This window comes from Terrapene carolina, unplaced genomic scaffold, assembly GCF_002925995.2.
Source record: "Terrapene carolina triunguis isolate 2854851 unplaced genomic scaffold, T_m_triunguis-2.0 Scaffold629, whole genome shotgun sequence".
Classification (NCBI taxonomy): domain Eukaryota; kingdom Metazoa; phylum Chordata; order Testudines; family Emydidae; genus Terrapene; species Terrapene triunguis.
In genome coordinates, this window is record NW_020664980.1 from 12,900,254 (window position 1) to 12,921,387 (window position 21,134).

Sequence of the window (21,134 nt, forward strand, 5' to 3'; positions counted from 1 at the left end):
GTAAAAAGCTGCTCAAAGCTGGAACATGTAATGGAGAAGAAAAACAGCTCTGTAGTCTTCCTAAAATCCCTAACCTAAGCTCAGGCTAGAACCTGGCCTCTTCCAGGTACAGTCTTTAAATCAGGGGTTCTCAAACTGGGGGTTGGGATCCCTCTGGGGGTCATGAAGTTATTACATGGGGGTCTAATACATCTGTTTCCCCAGGACTCTCTGTTGCTTTTTACATGGGGGTCCTGTGCTGTCAGCCTCCAGCCCAAACCCTGCTTTGCCTCCAATGTTTATAATGGTGTTAAATATATTAAAAAGTTATTTTAATTTATAAGGGGGGGTCGCACTCAGAGGCTTGCTCTGTGAAAGGGGGCACCAGAACAAAAGCTCGAGAACCGCTGATTTAAGTATTTCAAGCTGGCCAAGAATAACAGCCCCAAAGGAAAGGCAGAGGGAGGGATTCCAGCTTTTAGTTTGCAGCTTAAAAAAACCAACAAACAAAAAAACCTCCCTGGCTGGTGCGGGTTGGAGTCTCCTTGGGCTAGGCAAGAAAAGGAAAAACAGCCCCCCACCCCTTAGTATTCGAGGCAGGCATGCGCTAGTTTCCCCCTTGTCCCCGGGCTCCTCTCCCGCCCCTTTCTCCTGCCTCTTCCCCGCCCCCTGCTCGCCTCTCTCAGTCCTTCCACCCCCGTTTGCGATTGCAGAGCGCGGGGCAGCGCAGCGCAGCCCGGGATCCCCCCGCGCGGACTGTTGGCCGGGGAGCGGGGCGAGCCCCCCGCAGCAAAGCGCTATCCCCGGGACGGGGCGCGCCCGCCACGCATAGCAGGGAACCCGGGGGCTCTCAAGCCTGTAGTATCCGCACGCGAAGGGCTCTGGGCACCGCAGCCCACTCAAGAGCAAGAATTTGCTTTTCTGCCCTCGGTCCCTAGGGGCTGGCCACGGCTTTCCCGTGCCACGGCGCCGAGCGAGCCCCCCACCTACCTGCTGTCCAGGAACAGCGCTGCAGCGCGCCAGGGGTTAATAGCGCTGCGGGGAGGAAGCCCATGCTAGCGCGGAGCAATAGCTGTCAGTAGCGGTGTACACACGGGGCAGGGGGAGCAGACCGCACGCCGCCGTCACGCCCCTACAGGAGCTGGGACCGGTTCTTTCGCCCCAGCGCCCGTCAGAGCCAAGATGCAGGATCAGATCTCGCTGCTAGCCGCTGTGACGGTTCTGGGCGTCTTGGAGCAAGGTAGGGTGCCCGGCCGCTTTCACATGAGGCTAGTCAGTGCAGCGCTGGGGGCGTGGATGGGGTTTACCAGGCGGTGCGGGATGAAAGGCTGCTTTTGTCCTGGGCGGTAAATGATGCAAATAGTTTGGGGGGTGCTCGGGATGAAAATGGTTATCGCCACCGCTGGCATTTGAGTTGCAAAGAACTCAAATGACTTGCAGCCCTCAAACCCCATCATCGTGCTACAGAAATGAAAATGAAGTGTTATCTGGAAACTAACAATTGACTCACTGGCGTTATCGATTAAATATTCTGCACGGTTGATTTTTGTTTTAAGTTGCCGTAATTTTGCACAAATAAAAGAGCGGTGGCAAAGTATCCAAACTAAAGTCAGTGGGATACTACTCAGTGCTTTGAGGAAACTTTTATGGTATTTTAAGGGACGCGTGCACACGTAGAGGTGTAAAATCTCTGTGGCAGAGATGTACATTGTCGTTTAACATATAGACCTATTCCTATTGCTTCACGAGCAATGCCAACATGTTATAGGCTACATTCTCTGTAGTAGGTATTCTGTTTCTATACAGCTTATTTAAATCTATTAAATGTATTAATAGTGGATGATAAATAAGAAGAGCCAATAATGCAGTGTAACAAAAAAGCCAATCTGACTTTCTAGGCTGTATCATCACAAGCATCAGAGCAGGAGGCGTTAATTAGTCTCACTCTCTAGGAAAGGTGGTTCTGAACCTTTCCAGACTACTGTGCCCCTTTCAGGAGTCTGATTTGTCTTGAATACCCCCACAAGTTACATCTCACTTAAAAATTACTTGCTTACAAAATCAGACTCAGGGTATGTCTACACTACGAAATTAGGTCGAATTTATAGAAGCCGGTTTTACAGAAATCGTTTTTATACAGTCGATTGTGTGTGTCCCCACATAAAATGCTCTAAGTGCATTAAGTCGGCGGACCGCGTCCACAGTACCGAGGCTAGTGTCGACTTCCGGAGCGTTGCACTGTGGGTAGCTATCCCACAGTTCCCGCAGTCTCCGCCCCCCATTGGAATTCTGGGTTGAGATCCCAATGCCTGATGATGCAAAAACAGTGTTGTGGGGGGTTCTGGGTACATGTCGTCAGGCCCCTCCCCCTCTGTCAGAGCAATGGCAGACAATCGATTCGCGCCTTTTTACCTGGGTTACCTGTGCAGACGATGTACCATGGCAAGCATGGAGCCCACTCAGCTCAGCTCGCCATCACCATATGTCATCTGGGTGCCGGCAGACGTGGTACTGCATTGCTACACAGCAGCAGCTAATTGCCTTTTGGCAGTAGACGGTGCAGTATGACTGGTAGCCATCATCGGCTATCTGGGTGCTGGCAGACGTGTGGCTGCATTGGTATACAGCAGCAGCTCCTTGCCTTTTGGCAGTAGATGGTGTATTACGACTGGGGTATCCATCATCGTCATACTCCGCAGTGAGTTCGGTCAGAGGCACCTGGGCAGACATTTTTTGTCTCCTGGAGACTCAGTCCTGCCGGCAGTCATATTGAACTGTCTTGACGATGATGGCTAGCAATCGTAATGCAGCATCTTCTGCCAAGCACCCAGAAGATGCCAATGGCTATCAGTCATGCTGCACCATCTGCTGCCAGCCTAAGATGTAAAAGATAGATGGACCAGATTTGTTCTGTATTCATTTGCTTCCCCCTCCCTCCGTGAAATCACTGGCCTGCTAAACCCAGGGTTTTGAGTTCAATCTTTGGGGGGGCCATTCTGTGTGACAGTTGTTTGTGTTTCTCCCTGATGCACAGCCACCTTTGTTGATTTTAATTCCCTGTAAGCCATGTCGTCACTCGCCCCTCTCTCCCTCCGTCAGACAATAGTTTTGCGCCTTTTTTCAGCCCAGACGCCATAGCACTGGGATCATGGAGCCCGCTCAGATCACTGCAGCAATTATGAGCACTATGAACACCACGCGCATTGTCCTGGAGTATATGCAGAGCCAGAACATGCCAAAGCAAAATCAGGCTAGGAGGCGATTGCAGCGCGGCGACGAGAGTGATGAAGAAATCGACATGGACATAGACCTCTCACTAAGTACGGGCCCCAGCAATGTGCAAATCATGGTGTTACTGGGGCAGGTTCATGCCGTGGAACACCGATTCTGGGCCCGGGAAACAAGCACAGACTGGTGGGACCGCATCGTGTTGCAGGTGTGGGACGATTCCCAGTGGCTGCGAAACTTTCGCATGCGTAAGGGCACTTTCATGGAACTTTGTGACTTGCTTTCCCCTGCCCTGAAGCGCCAGAATACCAGGATGAGAGCAGCCCTCACAGTTGAGAAGCGAGTGGCGATAGCCCTGTGGAAGCTTGCAACGCCAGACAGCTACCGGTCAGTCGGGAATCAATTTGGAGTGGGCAAATCTGCTGTGGGGGCTGCTGTGATCCAAGTAGCCAACGCAATCAAAGACCTGCTGATATCAAGGGTAGTGACTCTGGGAAACGTGCAGGTCATAGTGGATGGCTTTGCTGCATTGGGATTCCCAAACTGTGGTGGGGCAATAGACGGAACCCATATCCCTATCTTGTCACCGGAGCACCAAGCCACCGAGTACATAAACCGCAAGGGGTACTTTTCAATGCTGCTGCAAGCCCTGGTGGATCACAAGGGATGTTTCACTAACATCAATGTGGGATGGCCGGGAAAGGTACATGATGCTCGCGTCTTCAGGAACTCTGGTCTGTTTCAAAAGCTGGAGGAAGGGACTTTCTTCCCGGACCAGAAAATAACCGTTGGGGATGTTGAAATGCCTATAATTATCCTTGGGGACCCAGTCTACCCCTTAATGCCATGGCTCATGAAGCTGTACACAGGCAGCCTGGACAGTAGTCAGGACCTGTTCAACTATAGGCTGAGCAAGTGCCGAATGGTGGTAGAATGTGTATTTGGACGTTTAAAAGCGCGCTGGCGCAGTTTACTGACTCGGATAGACCTCAGCGAAACCAATATTCCAATTGTTATTGCTGCTTGCTGTGTGCTCCACAATATCTGTGAGAGTAAGGGGGAGACATTTATGGCGGGGTGGGAGGTTGAGGCAAATCGCCTGGCTGCTGATTATGCGCAGCCAGACACCAGGGCGGTTAGAAGAGTACAGCAGGGCGCGGTGCGCATCAGAGAAGCTTTGAAAACCAGTTTTGTGACTGGCCAGGCTACGGTGTGAAACTTCTGTTTGTTTCTCCTTGATGAACCCTCCCCCCCCTCCTGGTTCACTCTACTTCCCTGTAAGCTAACCACCCTTCCCTCCCCCCTTCGAGCACCGCTTGCAGAGGCAATAAAGTCATTGTTACTTCACATTCATGCATTCTTTATTAATTCATCACACAACTAGGGGGATAACTGCCAAGGTAGCCCGGGAGGGGTGGGGGAGGAGGGAAGCGCCGGGTGGGGTGGGGGAGAAGGGAAGGACAAGGACGCACTGCAGTTTAAAACTTTAAAACTTTAACTCTTATTGAAGGCCAGCCTTCTGATGCTTGGGCAATCATCTGGGGTGGAGTGGCTGGGTGGCCGGAGGGCCCCCCTCCGCGTTCTTGGGCGTCTGGGTGAGGAGGCTATGGAACTTGGGGAGGAGGGCTGTTGGTTACACAGGGGCTGTAGCGGCGGTCTCTGCTCCTGCTGCCTTTCCTGCAACTCAACCATATGCTGGAGCATATCAGTTTGATGCTCCAGCAGCCGGAGCATCGACTCTTGCCTTCTGTCAGCAAGCTGACGCCACCTATCTTCTTCAGCCCACCACTTGCTCCCTTCAGCTCGCAATTCAGCCCGCCACCTCTCCTCTCGTTCATATTGTGCTTTTTTGCACTCTGACATTGACTGCCTCCACGCATTCTGCTGTGCTCTGTCAGCGTGGGAGGACATCTGGAGCTCCGAGAACATATCATCCCGAGTGCGCCTTTTTCTCCTTCTAATCTTCACTAGCCTCTTTGAAGGAGAAACATTTGCAGCTGGTGGAGGAGAAGGGAGAGGTGATTAAAAAAGACACATTTTAGAGAACAATGGGTACACTCTTTCACGTTAAATTTTGCTGTTCACATTACACAGCACATGTGTTTTCGTTACAAGGTCGCATTTTTCCTCTTATATTGAGGGCCTGCCGGTTTGGTGTGAGAGATCACTCACGCAGTGCCAGGCAACAGAATTCGGCTTGCAGGCAGCCATGGTAAGCCACAGTCTTTTGACTTTTTAAACCTTCATAACATGTGGGAATGGTGTCAAACAGCAGCGCCCTCATTTCCCATACCAAGCACCCATTGGGTTGGCCATTTAAAATGGGTTTGCAATGTAAAAGGAGGGGCTGCGGTTTCCGGGTTAACATGCAGCACAAACCCAACTACCCCCCCACACACACACCCAATTCTCTGGGATGAGCACTTCACCCTTCTCCCCCACCGCATGGCTAACAGCGGGGAACATTTCTGTTCAGCCGAGCAGGAATGGGCACCTCTGAATGTCCCCTTAATAAAATCACCCCATTTCAACCAGGTGACTGTGAGTGATATCACTCTCCTGAGGATAACAAAGAGCGATAAGGAATGGATGTTGTCTGCATGCCAGCAAACACCGGGACCATACACTGCCATGCTTTGTTATGCAATGATTCCAGACTACGTGCTACTGGCCTGGCGTGGTAAAGTGTCCTACCATGGCGGATGGGATAAGGCAGCCCTCCCCAGAAACCTTTTGCAAAGGCTTTGGGAGTACATGAAGGAGAGCTTTCTGGAGATGTCCCTGGAGGATTTTTGCTCTATCCCCATACACGTTAACAGACTTTTCCAGTAGCTGTACTGGCCGCGATTGCCAGGGCAAATTAATCATTAATCTTTAAACACGCTTGCTTTTAAACCATGTGTAATATTTACAAAGGTACACTCACCAGAGGTCCCTTGTGCACCCTCAGGGTCTGGGAGCACGCCTTGGGTGAGTTCGGGGGTTACTGGTTCCAGGTCCAGGGTGATAAACATATCCTGGCTGTTGGGGAAACCGGTTTCTACGCTTCCTTGCTGTGAGCTATCTTCATTGTCTTCATCATCATCTTCCTCGTACCCTGAACCCGCTTCCCTGTTGCGTGATTCTCCATTGATGGAGTCAAAGCACAGGGTTGGGGTAGTGGTGGCTGCACCCCCTAGCATGGCATGCAGCTCCGCGTAGAAGCGGCATGTCTGCGGCTCTGCCCCGGACCTTCTGTTTGCCTCTCTGGCTTTGTGGTAGGCTTGCCTTAGCTCCTTAATTTTCACGCGGCACTGCTGTGCGTCCCTGTTATGGCCTCTGTCCTTCATGGCCTTTGAGACTTTTTCTAATATTTTGCCATTTCGTTTACTGCTACGGAGTTCAGCTAGCACTGATTCGTCTCCCCATATGGCGAGCAGATCCCGTACCTCCCGTTCGGTCCATGCTGGAGCTCTTTTGCGATCCTGGGACTCCATCATGGTTACCTGTGCTGATGAGCTCTGCGTGGTCACCTGTGCTCTCCACACTGGGCAAAAAGGAAATGAAATTCAAAAGTTCGCGGGGCTTTTCCTGTCTACCTGGTCAGTGCATCTGAGTTGAGAGTGCTGTCCAGAGCGGTCACAATGAAGCACTGTGGGATAGCTCCCGGAGGCCAATAACGTCGAATTCCGTCCACACTACCCCAAATCCGACCCGGAAAGGCCGATTTCAGCGCTAATCCCCTCGTCGGAGGAGGAGTAAAGAAACCAGTTTAAAGGGCCCTTTACTTCGAAAAAAAGGGCTTCGTCGTGTGGACATGTCCAGGCTTAATTCGATTTAACGCTGCTAAATTCGACCTAAACTCGTAGTGTAGACCAGGCCTTAGAAATACAAAAGTGTTGCAGCAACCTATTACTGAAAAATTGCTGACTTTCTCATTTTGTCTGTATGAAATTTTAATTTGTACTGACTTTGCTAGTGCTTGTTATGTAGCCTGTTGTAAAACTAGACAAATATCTAGATGAGTTGAGGTACCCCCTGGAAGACCTCTGCGTAACCGCAGGGGTACACGTACCCCGGTTGAGAACCACTGCTCTAGGACTCTGAGCCCGTGCCTAGATTCCTGCATTAAATTTTAGATATTGATAAACTGGAAGAATTCAGAAAAAAGCAACAAAACTGATCAAGAGGTGGAGAGAGTGAATTTTTGAGGTAAGAGATTTTTTAAGAAGTACCACTTGATTAAGCAGTAATGACTACAGAGGAGGGAGGAGCAGTATGACAGACTATAACTGTCAACCCTTATTTAAGAGACTAGGTGGGTGAGGAAATATCTTTTATTGGACCAACTTCTGTTGGTGAGAGACAAGCTTTTGAGCCACACAGAGCTCTTCAGCTCTGGGAAAGGTACTCTCAGTGTCACAGCTTCATACACAGTGGAACAGCTTAGAATATGCTAGCCAGTGGTCCCCAACCTTTTTCGTCTGGCGGGCACCAGACAGCGAGCCACAGAGGACCGTGGCGGCGGACGAGCATCTGCCGAAATGCCGCCAACAAGCGGCGTCATCCAGAGGCATCGCCGCCTAAATGGCAGCATTTCAGTGGATGCTCGTCCGCCGACCAGTACATGAGCGCACTTAGACGCCCTGGCAGGCGTCTTGGCGCCTGTGGGCATCGCGTTGAGGACCCCTATGCTAAACAATCTGTTCCACCTTGCATTTAGCTGTGACATTGGGAGTATCTTTCCCAGACCTGAAAAAGAGCTCTGTGTGGCTTGAAAGCTTGTCTCTCTCACCCAAAGAAGTTGGTCCAATAACAGATATTATTACCTTACGCACCTTGTCTCTCTAATATTTTGGGACCAACACCTTTACAACAACACTACATACAACCAGTATTTGAACAGTATATACCAGAGGTAGAAAATTTATTTAGTCCAGTCCAAGGAGTACTGGAATTAGAGTTAAGAGAAGAGATCCTCGGGTTGAACATCATGGAGGAGACTGTTGCAGCTGTATAGAGAAGGTTGAGTTGAATGGGTTTTGGGGGCGGAGGGCGGTTGGTTTTTTTACTTGAAGTAAGGATTCAATCTCTTTACACTATATTTTTCATACATAGCAATCTCACTACAATTACAGTTCTCATCTTAGAGTTTAGAATTAATTTGCTGAGAATTTACAAGTAAATTTGTTAATTAGTTTAGGGGTTATAATTCATTTTAAAATGTGTCCTTTAAGGAATCTGGCACCTTGTCAGACCATTTTTTGTCCCTAACAGTCCTAATAATGGAATGATACAGACTCTTCAAACTTTTCTTTCAGTTAAAGCTAACCGAAATCATGGCCATAGGCTACACTTTTTGGAATTAATGGTCATTTTTCATATTCATTAAGTGAAAGTTTCTTCAAGTAGAGGCTGAAGAATGTTCTCTATACAGAGACTTGCACAAAGAACTGCCCTCTTTCAAAATGGCTTCCACATTTACCATTGTTCCCACTGGGAGTGAGGCTACAGAGTGCCCTCAATTAGCCATTTTGAGAAAGGGATAGACACCATCTTCCCAGAGGGGCATTGTGTCGTCTCAATCCCATTGAAAACCATCCTTAATGGCCCTCACTTTACATAATTACAATAGGCCCTCAGAGTTATATTTTATATTTCTAGTTTTAGATACAAGAGTGGTACATTTATACAAATCGGATGATCACACTCAGTAGATTATAAGCTTTGTAATGATACCTTACAAGAGACCTTTTGCATGAAGCATATCCCAGTTACGTTATATTCACTTATTACCATATTTTTCTAAAACTATCCCAGTTACATTATATTCACTTATTATCATGTTTTTATAAAACCATATAGACTGCACAACGTCACAGGGCTGATGTTGGAAGTGTGCGTGCAATAGACAAATAAATACATAAAACATTTTTTCCCCCTTACTGGAAAACTTGTAACACTTGTTTTATGTCCAATGTCTACAATAATGAGCCTGAGAAACTTCAAACTTGGGAGGTTTTTGTTGGATTTTGGTGCCTTTCAGAGAGCTGTCTCCAAATGTGGCATGCAGTGCAGTTGTAGCGTGTTGGTTGCAGGAAATGTGGAAGTTTTATGTTTGAAATAGGACCAGAGGAGAATAGAAAGTGTAGGATAAGTCTAATATGAAAAAAATTAAAGTTAGCTTAAGTTTGGTTAAGGAAATATATCTGTGTTGTAAAGAAAGGCCTGACTAGCAAGTAGAAAGGCGGCCTTGGAAATAATGACATAAAACCAAAAGGAATGAAGTAGGGATGATGTCTGGATTAAAGAATAACTAATGAGAAAAGGGGAAGTTTCTAAAAAGAAGGGCTCTAAAAGAGGTTTCGAAAAAGAAGGGGTGACTGCAGATAGTTTTAAATCAAACAAAGAGAATCTGTTTTAAAATGAGCCCTTTCCCGACCCACACGGCAGTGTTAAAGCCTGTGTGAACCCAGGTGCAAGCTGTTGAACAACAAGAAGGAGGGGAAGAAAGGAGATTGTAAAGATTACCTGGCTTAAGACTGGAAATAAGGGTGAACAGGCCTTAATTCATTCTTTTTTTTTTTTTTTTTTTTTTTTTTGGTGCTGAAGTCAGTAATTGGCAGTGACATCCCTTGTTTAAGGGTATTAAAAAGTAAATGCTTAAAGGGTTCATTGCGAATACCTGCCTGATCATTCTGAAGCCAACCAAAATGGGTCTAAGTACCCCTGGGTTTAGCCCATTTGTAAGTATTTTGATCACATGCTTATAAATCTTTTGTTACTGTTTGGATGTAGTAAATTGCTTATTATTTAGGTTTTTTAGGTATGTTTAGAGCAACTGCCCCTAGAATGCCCCTACATCCTAGCTTCCACTTTGACAACTTTGTCTCAAGTAAGGACACACATGTATTATTGGATCAAGGAATTTTTCCAGGGGTTTTTAGAAGTATTCAGCTGTAGGCATCTTGCATTTACAGATGGCATATAGAGAGCGAGTCACAGAGCATTAGTTTTATACCTACAGGTCTTTGCTAACAAATATTGTACTGTGTCACAGCCTTGATCATGCAAAGTAGCATCATTTGATGCCTAGGAAGTTTGTCTATGGGTTTGTCTACACTTACAATGCTACTGCTGCTGCTGCTTCAATTCTTCCATTGACCTAGCGCTGTCTACACGTGGACTTAGGTCAGCATAACAACACCGCTCAGGGGGGTGGATTTTTCACAGCCTTGAGCAATGTAGTTTTGCCGCTCTAATTTTCTCGTGTAGACCAGGCCTAGGTACATAGCTTTGTGCTAGGTCTCTGATTATTGTCGAACATGCTCCCTTTTTTAATAGCAGAAAATGTTTGCCTTCATCGTGCTGTTTTGTTACTTAAATGCGATGGTCTCTTTCTGGAACTAACAAAGGCATGTTCTTTGCATGAATTATACAATTAAAAGTAAGAGTAATTTATTTGGGGACTTAAGGAGGAGAAACAGTGATGAAACTGTTGTGGACAGATAGATTTCTCCCAGCATTTCTGAGGACGATGCGACGAGGTTGAATTAGGGTTGTGTGACGGGTTGGATCACAGAAACCCCACAGAAACTGCCAACTGATGTGCCAAGACTACTTCTGCCCCTGCTTTCCCTGCCAGCTTGGGACTTCAGCACCCTGTCTTGCTGAGCCAGACACGCCAGTCTGCTCCGACACAGACCCAGGGTCTGAACCACGTGCCCCAAAGCTGCAGACTTAACTGAAAGCAACTTAAGAAGTGTTCCTGTCTTTAACACTCAGATGCCCAACTTCCAATGGGGTCCAAACCCCAAATAAATCCGTTTTACCCTGTATAAAGCTTATACAGGGTAAACTCATAAATTGTTCACCTTCTATAACACTGATAGAGAGATATGCACAGCTGTGTGCCCCCCCAGGTATTAATACATACTCTGGGTTAATTAATAAGTAAAAAGTGATTTTATTAAATACAGAAAGTAGGATTTAAGTGGTTCTAAGTAGTAACAGACAGAACAAAGTGAATTACCAAGTAAAATAAAATAAAACCTGCAAGTCTAAGCCTAATGCTGTAATAAAACTGAAATACAGGTAAAAATCTCACCCTCAGAGATGTTTCAATAAGTTTATTTCACAGACTGGACGGCTTCCTAGTCTGGGCACAATCCTTTCCCCTGGTACAGCCCTTGTTCCAGCTTAGGTGGTAGCTAGGGGATTCCTCATGACTGGAGCCCCCTTTGTTCTGTTCCACCCATTTATATATCTTTTGCATAAGGTGGGAATCCTTTGTCCCTCTGGGTTCCCACCCCTCCTTCTCAACGGAAAAGCACCACGTTAAAATGGATTCCAGTTCAGGTGACATGATCAGATGTCACTGTAAGACTTCATTACCCACTTGCCGGCACACAGGAAGACCTGCAAGTAAAACAGAGCCATCTACAGTCAATTGTCCTGGTTAATGGGAGCCATCAAGATTCCAAACCACTATTAATGGCCCACACTTTGCATAATTACAATAGGCCCTCAGAGTTATATTTCATATTTCTAGTTTCAGATACAAGAGTGATACATTTATACAAATAGGATGACCACACTCAGTAGATTACAAGAGACCTTTTGCATGAAGCATACTTTAGTTACATTATATTCACACTCATCAGCATACTTTCATAAAATCATATAGAGTGCAACGTCACAGGTTGTTTGGCTGATAGTAAATTATTAATCCACTTAATCACAGTTTAACAAAGGCGGAAGCTTAGTGTTCAGTATATGCACACAAATGTCCTATACCAAAGTGTTGAAAGCACACGGGGCTTCTGTTTTCTTTTTCTTTCAGAAAAAGCTTTCCCCTTTTGCCCCCTTGCATCAGTGTAATATTGTGTTTGTCCAGAGATGCATAGAGGGCTCTACTGACAAAAACGTAAAGTCTGACCAGATTCAACTGGCTTCCCTCTGGGAGTTGCCTCTGAGGAAAAAGCTTGAATGTGGGTATTGCAAAGCTCAGGGTCGGTTTTGTAATGTATCATTATAAGAGCCACCTGTAGTGTGTAACCCTTCATTCTTACACTGTGCATATATTTCAGATCCCTACGGCATGGGTCGGGTTCTCAAGCAGCCCTGACGGCTCTCTGATGGTGATGGTTAATTATACAAATACTTGTTGAGCACGTGAGGTTTCCTACGGGCTCTTATTGTTCAATTGTTCCCAGGTGCAAGTAAACTTATAACAGGTTTAAACTTGGTTTATTGACTAAGCATAAAAAAATGAAACTAATGCCATGTATTACTGACTGTTTATAGGATTGAATTAAGAATATGTGGTGACACCTGATGTTCTCAGTGTTATGCCAAAATCCAGCACTGTGATCACTAGTCTATGCATCAGGAGGTAGCCGTGTTAGTCTGTATCCACAAAAACAATAAGGAGTCCGGTGGCACCTTAAAGAGTAACAGATTTAAGTCTAGCTAGTCTATGCAGTGACTTTAAATCAGCCTGCACTTTTTTGAGAGGTGCCTTGGGGATGACAAAATGATGAAAAAAACCCGCATTTATTAGGAGGCTGTGTTTTACTGACGCACGGAGGAGTTGACAGGAATTAATATTTGATTAGATCTTGCTTCTGAAGCTCTTCCCACATATCCTGTAGATAGCGCTGAACTGTGAGGTTCATATCAGACTTATCTGCTCTCTGGCTGTTTTCTTGGGGTTTTACTGAACTCTGTAGCTGAATGGTACATCGGGGAAATTTATCATCTCACAATCAAAGTGATGCTGTAGCTCTTATTCACTGGGTTCTAGCTCTTTTATAAGGTCCCCCCAATACTATATTTACATCTGAATTCTGATTAATAGGAAGAAATATGCTGAACAGCTCAACAATTGGATAAGGAAATGTGTGTTTTTAAAATAGTAATTAAGTATTAAGTAATATTTATTGAAGTTGCATTACATCAGATTATTTAAATCTCTAATATAATTCTTCTTTCCGCCATGTGTGTCTATATCAGCTTCCTCTACTATGTGGGACATAAGTGCTGCTCGGCTGTAATGTCTTTCTCCTCCTTAAAACTGATTTCTGTTCCTTATGCCCATCTGTACTGATCTCTCAGTATTTTCCTTTATCTGAGCCATTGTCCTGGTTGTCACTTGTCTGTGTTAGGTTGTAAGGGCTCTGGATCGGGGCTGTATCTTTGTATGTACTGTGAAGCACGCTGTAGCTTTCCAAAGCCATATACAGTAAATGCGGAATAGTAAATGTCTCCCTCTAGTGGCTGTAGCCTAGAGGTGCTAAAAACCCAGTATGGCTACACAAGAGTGAATGTTTTGCAGGTTACCTCTAAGATAATAGATATTGTTATTGACAAGTTGATCCCATCAGAATATGACATTGGAGAGCGAGAGAGATGAGACCATGCTTATTTTAATTGTCCTATAAAAACAGGGAATTACATCACCCAGGTTCCCAATTAGGTTTCAGTGTCTCTATTGTGTAAACAAGCTTGGGGCAAGAAGGCCAGTAGTGTGTGTGTGTGTGGGGGGGGATTCTTAACCTCTCTTCCATGTGTGTGCACTACAAGCAATTGCATTTAGTGACTTGAAAGCCCACAAGGTTGTGCTTTTCCAGACCAACAATTTTTTTTTTTCATCTGCTGCTGCGTGCTTTGCACCTGACTGTGCCTCTTTAGGCGTTGAATTTCTGTAGAACAACTGAATCTGACCCTGGTGAAAGTGGCCCAGCTGTATGCAAAGTGCTGCTGAGTGTAGCAACCGGGTACAAGCGTCAAAGGAGCAGCCAGCACCCATTCTTAGACGGCACAGAGTTGAATTTGGCAAAGTTCAGTTTAAAAAGACTCAAGCTGCTATTGTGAAAGCTGTAAAAATCATCCTTCCAGGGAGGGGTGAAGCTGGTCTTTACACTGACAGCTGATAGGGTTTGGCTCTCGCTCTGGCAGCATCAGTGTTCCTAGTCCTTGTGCCTGGATCCTGACACTTTCACACACATTCTTATGTGTCAGCTGTCCATTCCACAGGCTCCAGGTACTGCCTCACTGAGTGTGTTTAACAAAAGGAGGAGGTGGGTTTTGAACAGGTCCCTGTGAGTCCTGTTCTTTGCTTTCGCCCTAAACATCTCCTTTTTCTTAGGGCTTGAGAGGCAGAGAGCCATTGCCCGTAACACTAACCCTCGCAATGTTATCATTGGGTGGCACTATGTGGTCCTGCCAGAAAACACAGGCAGCCCAGGAATTTGGCCAGCGCTGCCTACAGTTCCTCTTTCAGCAGCCAGGCGCCACTTTACAAGCTGGGCTGTATGGGTGTGTTCCTGCCCCCCGCCCCCCTTCCTTTCCCAAAGCTCAGCTGTTGCACTGTAGCCTCACCTCAGGCAGTTTTAATGGAGGTAAGTTCCCAGGGCAGCCCTGGCCCTTGGAGATGGGCCAGTTTTCGGGGAAGCGAGTTGTGAGAAGCAGGAGCACAGAGGACCTGGGGCCAGAGGACGTGTGGGCTAGTGGAAGAGCACTGGACTGGAACGCAATAGACCTGAGTTATACTCCCGGCTCTGTCACTGGACTGTGTGTGACCTTGGGCAAGTGACTCTGGCTCTGCCTCAGTTTCCCCATCTGTAAAATGGGGCTACAACAATACTTCACGCTGTAAAGTGCTTTGAGAGCTGCTGATTAAAAGTGTTATATAAGAGCTAGGATATTAGTTATTATGATCATTTGTATGCATTTAGGGTTGAATTTTCAGCCTGTAATCACCCCACACAAGCTGAGCATCGTTAGGGGCGTTAACCAGAAGACTGGCCAAAACGACGATTAATATTTTGGCCCCAAAATAATGAGAGCTCTTGTAATGTCATGATTTTTAGGTTTCTGACTCATGATTTTTGAACTGGGGGGGGGTTGGCTGGCTGGCATTGTTCTAGGGCAATGTGCAACTGGAGCTGTGTCTAACTTTAGCTTGTTATGAAACAGTCTAAATTGTCTGTGCCATACAGTCTGTTCAATACAATGCACATACATGACATAAGGGGGCGGGGGTATTTATTTAGTCCACCTATTAACAGTGTCTGATTTTCATAGACGTTGTAATGAAAATCTAGAAGCATGGTGGCTATTTTTAGAACGCCCTTTGTTCCAAACCAGGTAATGCACGGGGTAGTGTAATGAGTGTAACATGCACCGTACAGCTGTCAGTGTTACCGTCTTTGCTCCCTTCTTCCAGCCTATTTTGCGCTGCAGGTGATCTATGCCAGACGGAAGTACAAAGTCTCCCCCCCGGATACAGCAGGCCCACCAGAATTTGAGAGAGTCTTCAGAGCTCAGTAAGAGATTTTTCCTTTACGCGCTGTGTTTACACCTCAACCGAGGCTAGAGCCAGGCGCTACGTCCAACCTCCACAGCGCCTTTCTGATATCTAGCAAAGTTATGAATTTAAGCTCCCGGGCTCATCTTTTGAAGGGGTCATGCAGGTTTCCTTTGAGGTGTAACAGAAACATTTATTTTGAGCTGTTACATGCCAGCTCATTAAGTTAATTCTGTCCAGTCTGTGCTCCCGTTTGCTCTGTTGAGTGAAGGGGTGCAAGGTAAGGGACTGCTTATCTGTAAGAACCCTCAGGCCCCGCCTTTTTTTAAATCTCTGCACTTTGAGGGGGTCAGTGCGGGTGCACCCACCCTGACCACTGAATCAGTGCTATTTCTGACGAAAGACACGAGGCCTTGGAGCTTGCGCAGGTCCGTCACACTGCTAACGAACATGGGACTCTGTTGTTTCTCCAGTCAAAAGGGGAGAGGAAGAATTTGCTCATTTTAGCTACGTTCTGCCTCTTATTTGAACAAGGCATTAAAAGAAATGGGCTGCGATGTTTGATGACAATTGGAAGGCTAGTTTCAATACAACAGTAAATTTTGAATAGATAATAGGCTGTATTTCCTCACCCAGCAAACAGTAATTGTTTGGACTGTCCCCAATGCTCACTTGAGTTCGTTTAAGACACACGGAAATGCCACCACGTGTGAAATGCAACAGCCAATTCCAGCCCACAAACCTCTTTGTTTAATTCTGTGCATGGCAGAAGATGTAAGGCTGAGAATCTCTATTGCATCTTTTGTGGGGGAGGTGATGTGATAATTGTTACGTGGGGAAGGTTATTTCTGTGGAAATTGAGTCTGATGGATGAGCTGCTTTGATGTTTTTAAAAACACAGATTTATTACTTCATAGTGGAAAACTGGCAGCCTCTCTCTCGCTAAGGGTTTACATGCACATGCTTTATAAAATTTGCAGCACTCCTGTTTCTGACTCAAATTTGGCATATCCCCTAGGGTCAGAGGAGACTATTTTGGCCAAATTTTAGATGAGTTGTCCATGGAATTGTAAAACTTTTCACATTTGGAAGAGGCTCCATGTACTTGTTTGCAGAAGATTTAATGCCTTTTGCCATTTAAAAAAAAAATGGAGCTGGAGGTTTTCTTCCCCATTGCTGATTGACGAATGCCAGGACGCTCCTTGGGGGATGCTGGGGACTTTTAAGGTTGAGCAAAAGTTTGACTCAGCCCAGTAGCGTGGCACAGAGCAATTCTTAAACACCTACAACTTTATGCTTTAGGTGATTGTGTAATTTCCTGTTACTAACTTAAAGGGGGGAATACCTTACCCATGTTTAATTCCAGCTCTGATGCAGAAAGCCTGTGGTTTGGGGCAAATTACATGACCTTTGCGTACGTCTCTGAAGAGGAGATTATGCCACTTCCACTCAGGACTGCTGGGAGATGCTAATTTTGGCAAAGTGTTCAGAAGATTGAAAGCACTACAAATATTGGTTTCCTGGTGCTTTTCCCTAGCCTGTGCTGCATATTTGCCCTACAATGCAGAAAGGGGGCCCATTGCCCACAATGCCACACACTCATCCTGCCCACTTGTGACAAAATATATTTTTGAAACTGAATTGCTAAATGCACGGTCCTGGGAGGGGGTTGATATGGGATTTTGCTTTTTGTAGTGATGCAGTTTTAACTTTCTCTTCTCTGGTTCTCCTTAGGGCGAACTGCTCCGAATACTTTCCAATCTTTGTGTCTGTCCTATGGGTGGCTGGAATCTTCTTCCAACAAGGTAAAATAATTAAAAATCCCACCAAAATCGAGACACTGGATTGGCTTTATAACATTGGTGCACTTACATCAAACTGTTGCTAGCTAATTGCTGGAAGCAAGCAGCCTCCTGGCGCTCAAGGATGAGCTGTTTCAACGTGGGGAAAGGGGCGAAATAGGCCAGACTTACATGAACCTCAGTTGGTTTGGGCAGCTACATTTTAATACTGAAAAGCTGACATGCCAACCTGTTGATAATATATGGCGGTATTTGTGCCTTTCCCAAGGGAGACATTTACATAATTGCATTGTCCTATGGCTAGTTAGTGCTTCTAGCCTTTAGAGATGAACTAGTCCAGTCTTCCTCCTACTCCTCAACCTGCTAACTTTGCTTAGATTTGGCCCTGACGTGCAGTAGTTCCTAAATGTCTCAAGCACTATGCTACTATTCATTTATTTCTCCTAAAGAGGGAGGGGTGTGGAAATATGGCTTGTAGCTTGGGGAAAAAGCCATGATTACCCCTCCCTGCAGGGGTGGCAGACGCTTCCTTGGCCCCACCCCTCCAAGCCCCAGGCCCTGAGCCACCCCTTCCCCTGCGGCCCTGCTCCCACACCACCTCTGCCCCCTTTCACTTGTCCTTATGGCCAGTAAATAGGGGGAGGGCAATGGGCCCCTGCCTCCCAGGCAGCACTGGATGCAGTGGTCAGGTGTGTCACTGTCAATTTGTAATTTTGATTTTGCTGAATTGTTCTCTTCCAATTACTTGTCGGACGTTGTATCCCTGCCTTCAGCCTCTGGCAGTGAAACATTTGGGGCACTGCCCCATGGTAACAATTTTGGTTCTTGGCTTCACATCTAGGTGTGGCTGCAGTCTGTGGGCTACTCTACTTGTACGCTCGGTACCAGTACTTCCAGGGATATACGCTGTCTGCTCATGGAAGGTGAGTAAGTAGCCAGGCCTGAAATCGTGTGGGTGAAAGTGCCCAACAAGTAGCCTGTCTTATACACATTAAAATCAGTGGGAGTCAGGTGCCAAAATACCTGTGAGGAGGATCTGGGCTTGTATCCTTACCCGCTTTGCTGTTAGAAACCCACTGCTGCTATTAATTTCTCCCTGCCGCCCATGGCAACAGCACCATGAATGGAGATATATCCTATCTCCTAGAACTGGAAGGGACCTTGAAAGGTCATTGAGTCCAGCCCCCTGCCTTCACTAGCAGGACCAAGTACTGATTTTGCCCCAGATCCCTAAGTGGCCCCCTTAAGGATTGAACTCTCAACCCTGGGTTTAGCAGGCCAATGCTCAAACCACTGAGCTATCCCTCCCCCCAGTGTGTTACCAATTCATCACATGGCTCTAAACCAAAGTGCAGGAGTCTTCTGCACTGGAGTGTAACAATGGGCAGTGCAGTTCCTCTAAATGAAGCGTACATCTTTCCTCAGGAATGCTCGCAGTCCATAAAACTCCATCTGCACTAGAGGCTGACTCCATGGTGCTTAACAATAACTGTAGCCAGCTGGCTTTATTGCTTTAAACATGCTGCTGCTGAAGGTTACTAGTTTGAGAAGAAGGTTAACACAAAGTAATGGGATTCTGTACTGGCTGAAGGTATTGAAGCATGCTAAAGACAACACAAAAGTTTCCTGTTAAATAATTGCCTGGCCCAGCTTCTCAATGGCTTACTGAGGTGGTGTCCCCCACCTTGTCAAGCTGGCTGTTCTGGCATGCGGCAGCTTCAGTGTCACAACCACATATGCAAAAGTGGTGGTCTTACTATTTGTCAGGGGCGAAGACGCCGTGCTCGGCTGCACAGAACTGAAAATAAATACAGTAGCTTCAAAAAAAACCTGGATTTTTGAGGGCAGAAGGTGGCTGTTTGCAAAGTCTGTTATAGACTCTGCTTGTTTTATATATATACAAAAAATCATTCCTGTCAGCGGAGGTCATTGTTCTCTTTTAGTTAATGTGTTAACGCTGCAGTAGCAATAGCCCAGGGTTGACTAGCCACAAGTTAACTTTGTTTTCTCCTCACACAGATTGGGGCCCATGTACTTCAGTGCCAAAGTTCTGTGGATTTTGATTGGTTTGTCCGTGGCTGGGCTTTTGGTTCACTTCCTGTCTCTGAATTCTTTTGTGGGGAGAATGGAAATTCCAAGCAAACTGCAACTGCTCTTCCGGTGGTAAACAGCCCCTGTGATGGCTGAGTTGTGAGTTTAGCTCCGCATCTCCTACAACTCGTCCAGGCTGATAAGAATTTAACCTTCACTTTCTCCACACGAAAGCAGTTCAAAATAGAGCTAAAAAGCACAAGCTTGCTGTGGTTTGAAGAGATCTAAAATACTCCCAAACTTATGGTCAGCCACTTGTCCCCTGCATCAATTCTCTTCCTTTAATGATGGGGAAGAGGGAGAAAGTGGTTCTCTCCCTCTCCCCACCCCAAGTTATACACAGCAAGTTCCACGTATCAGGAAACAGTTTTAATCGCAAGTGGAGAATAGAGCAACGCTACATTGATTTCCCTCATTCGGCTTTTAAAATGCCTTCTCTTCCCCCACTAAAAGTTGTGCATGTGTATGTAGAAAAGCACAGGCTTGCTAGAGAAGCTAAAGACAGATATTATTAGCACATGCTTTTCTTCCTTCCCATCCCATCCACTCAGCTGAAACTAAGGATTTTGCCACTAGAATCAGCTTCTGTAGGATGTTGCTTAAGCTAATAAAAAGAGTATGTTGTAATTCTCAACTGTTTCTTCTACGCAGCAAGTACTACGCAGTACTTCAAATAGAGTATTAGTAAACATCGTGGGAGGCAAGGTCTAGACCACCTGTTTCCAGGACATTTGTTCATATAATACTTTAAACGCTTTTAGGCCCATGTTTTCTAATGGCTTGTGGCATTGGGCACCTAAGATGAGATTGCTAGGAGCACCCTGAACTTCAACAAAGCAGAGCCTAGCAATCAAATTGGGCACTCAAAGCACACCAATAACTGAAAAAGATGAGTTAATTTCCATGGCCAAACCAAGAGCTGTCACAGTCTTTAGCCTAGAGCAGTGGTCTCCAGCGTTTTTACGCACAAGATCACTTTTTGAATTTAAGGGCAATCCAGGATCTACCCCGCTCCTTCCCCAAAGCCCTGCCCCGCTCCCTCCATCCCCTCGGTCGCCCCCCACCCTCACTCACCTTCTCTGGGCTGGGGCTGAGGGGTTCGCAGTGTGGGAGGGGGCTCTGGGCTGAGCCTGCGGCAGGGGGGCTTGGGATGCAGGAGCGGGTGAGGGGTGCAAGCTCTGGGAGGGGGTTTGGGTGTAGGAAGGGGCTCTGGGCTGGGGCATGTTGGGGTGCAGGGAGGTATGGGCTCTGGGAGGGAGTTTGGGTGCAGGAGGGGGTATGAGGTGCTGACTCTGGGAGGGGGCTCAGGGCTGGGGGTGCAGGAGGGGGTATTGGGGGCTGGCTCTGGGAGGCTGCAGGTTGGGTGGGGAAGAGAAATGCTGGTCAAGCATAGCTGGGCCTGCTGTACTCATACTACACCTGGTCTTAATGCTGCAGAGCCATTCAGAACCTGCCCATTGAAGGGGACGGCACTTACCTTGCGCAGCCGTCACCCCACGCCGCTCCTGGAAGGGACCAACATGGTTCCACGGGCTACACCTCTCTGCAGGCACCCTGCACAGTTCCCTGTTCCCAGCCAATGGGAGCTGTGGGAGCAGTGCTTGCAGGCAGGAGCAGTGCGCGGAGGCCCCTGCTCCCCAGGGCCGGTGCTACCATTTAGGCAAACTAGGCGGTTGCCTAGGGCGCCAAGATTTGGGGGTGCCAAAAAGCAGTGCCCCCATTTTTTTTTTTTTTTTTTTTTTTTT

General features: G+C 46.7%; 1 protein-coding gene across 1 annotated transcript; it reads left to right on the forward strand.

Annotated features, from left to right (window-relative positions):
* Positions 1-711: 711 nt before the first annotated feature.
* Positions 712-20,016, forward strand: LTC4S (leukotriene C4 synthase). The gene is made up of 5 exons (XM_024199774.2): positions 712-1,219; positions 15,416-15,515; positions 17,231-17,301; positions 18,140-18,221; positions 19,318-20,016. Exons 1-5 carry the CDS (start codon positions 1,162-1,164, stop codon positions 19,463-19,465), a joined length of 459 nt encoding a protein of 152 aa, XP_024055542.1. The 5' UTR covers positions 712-1,161; the 3' UTR covers positions 19,466-20,016.
* Positions 20,017-21,134: the final 1,118 nt, after the last annotated feature.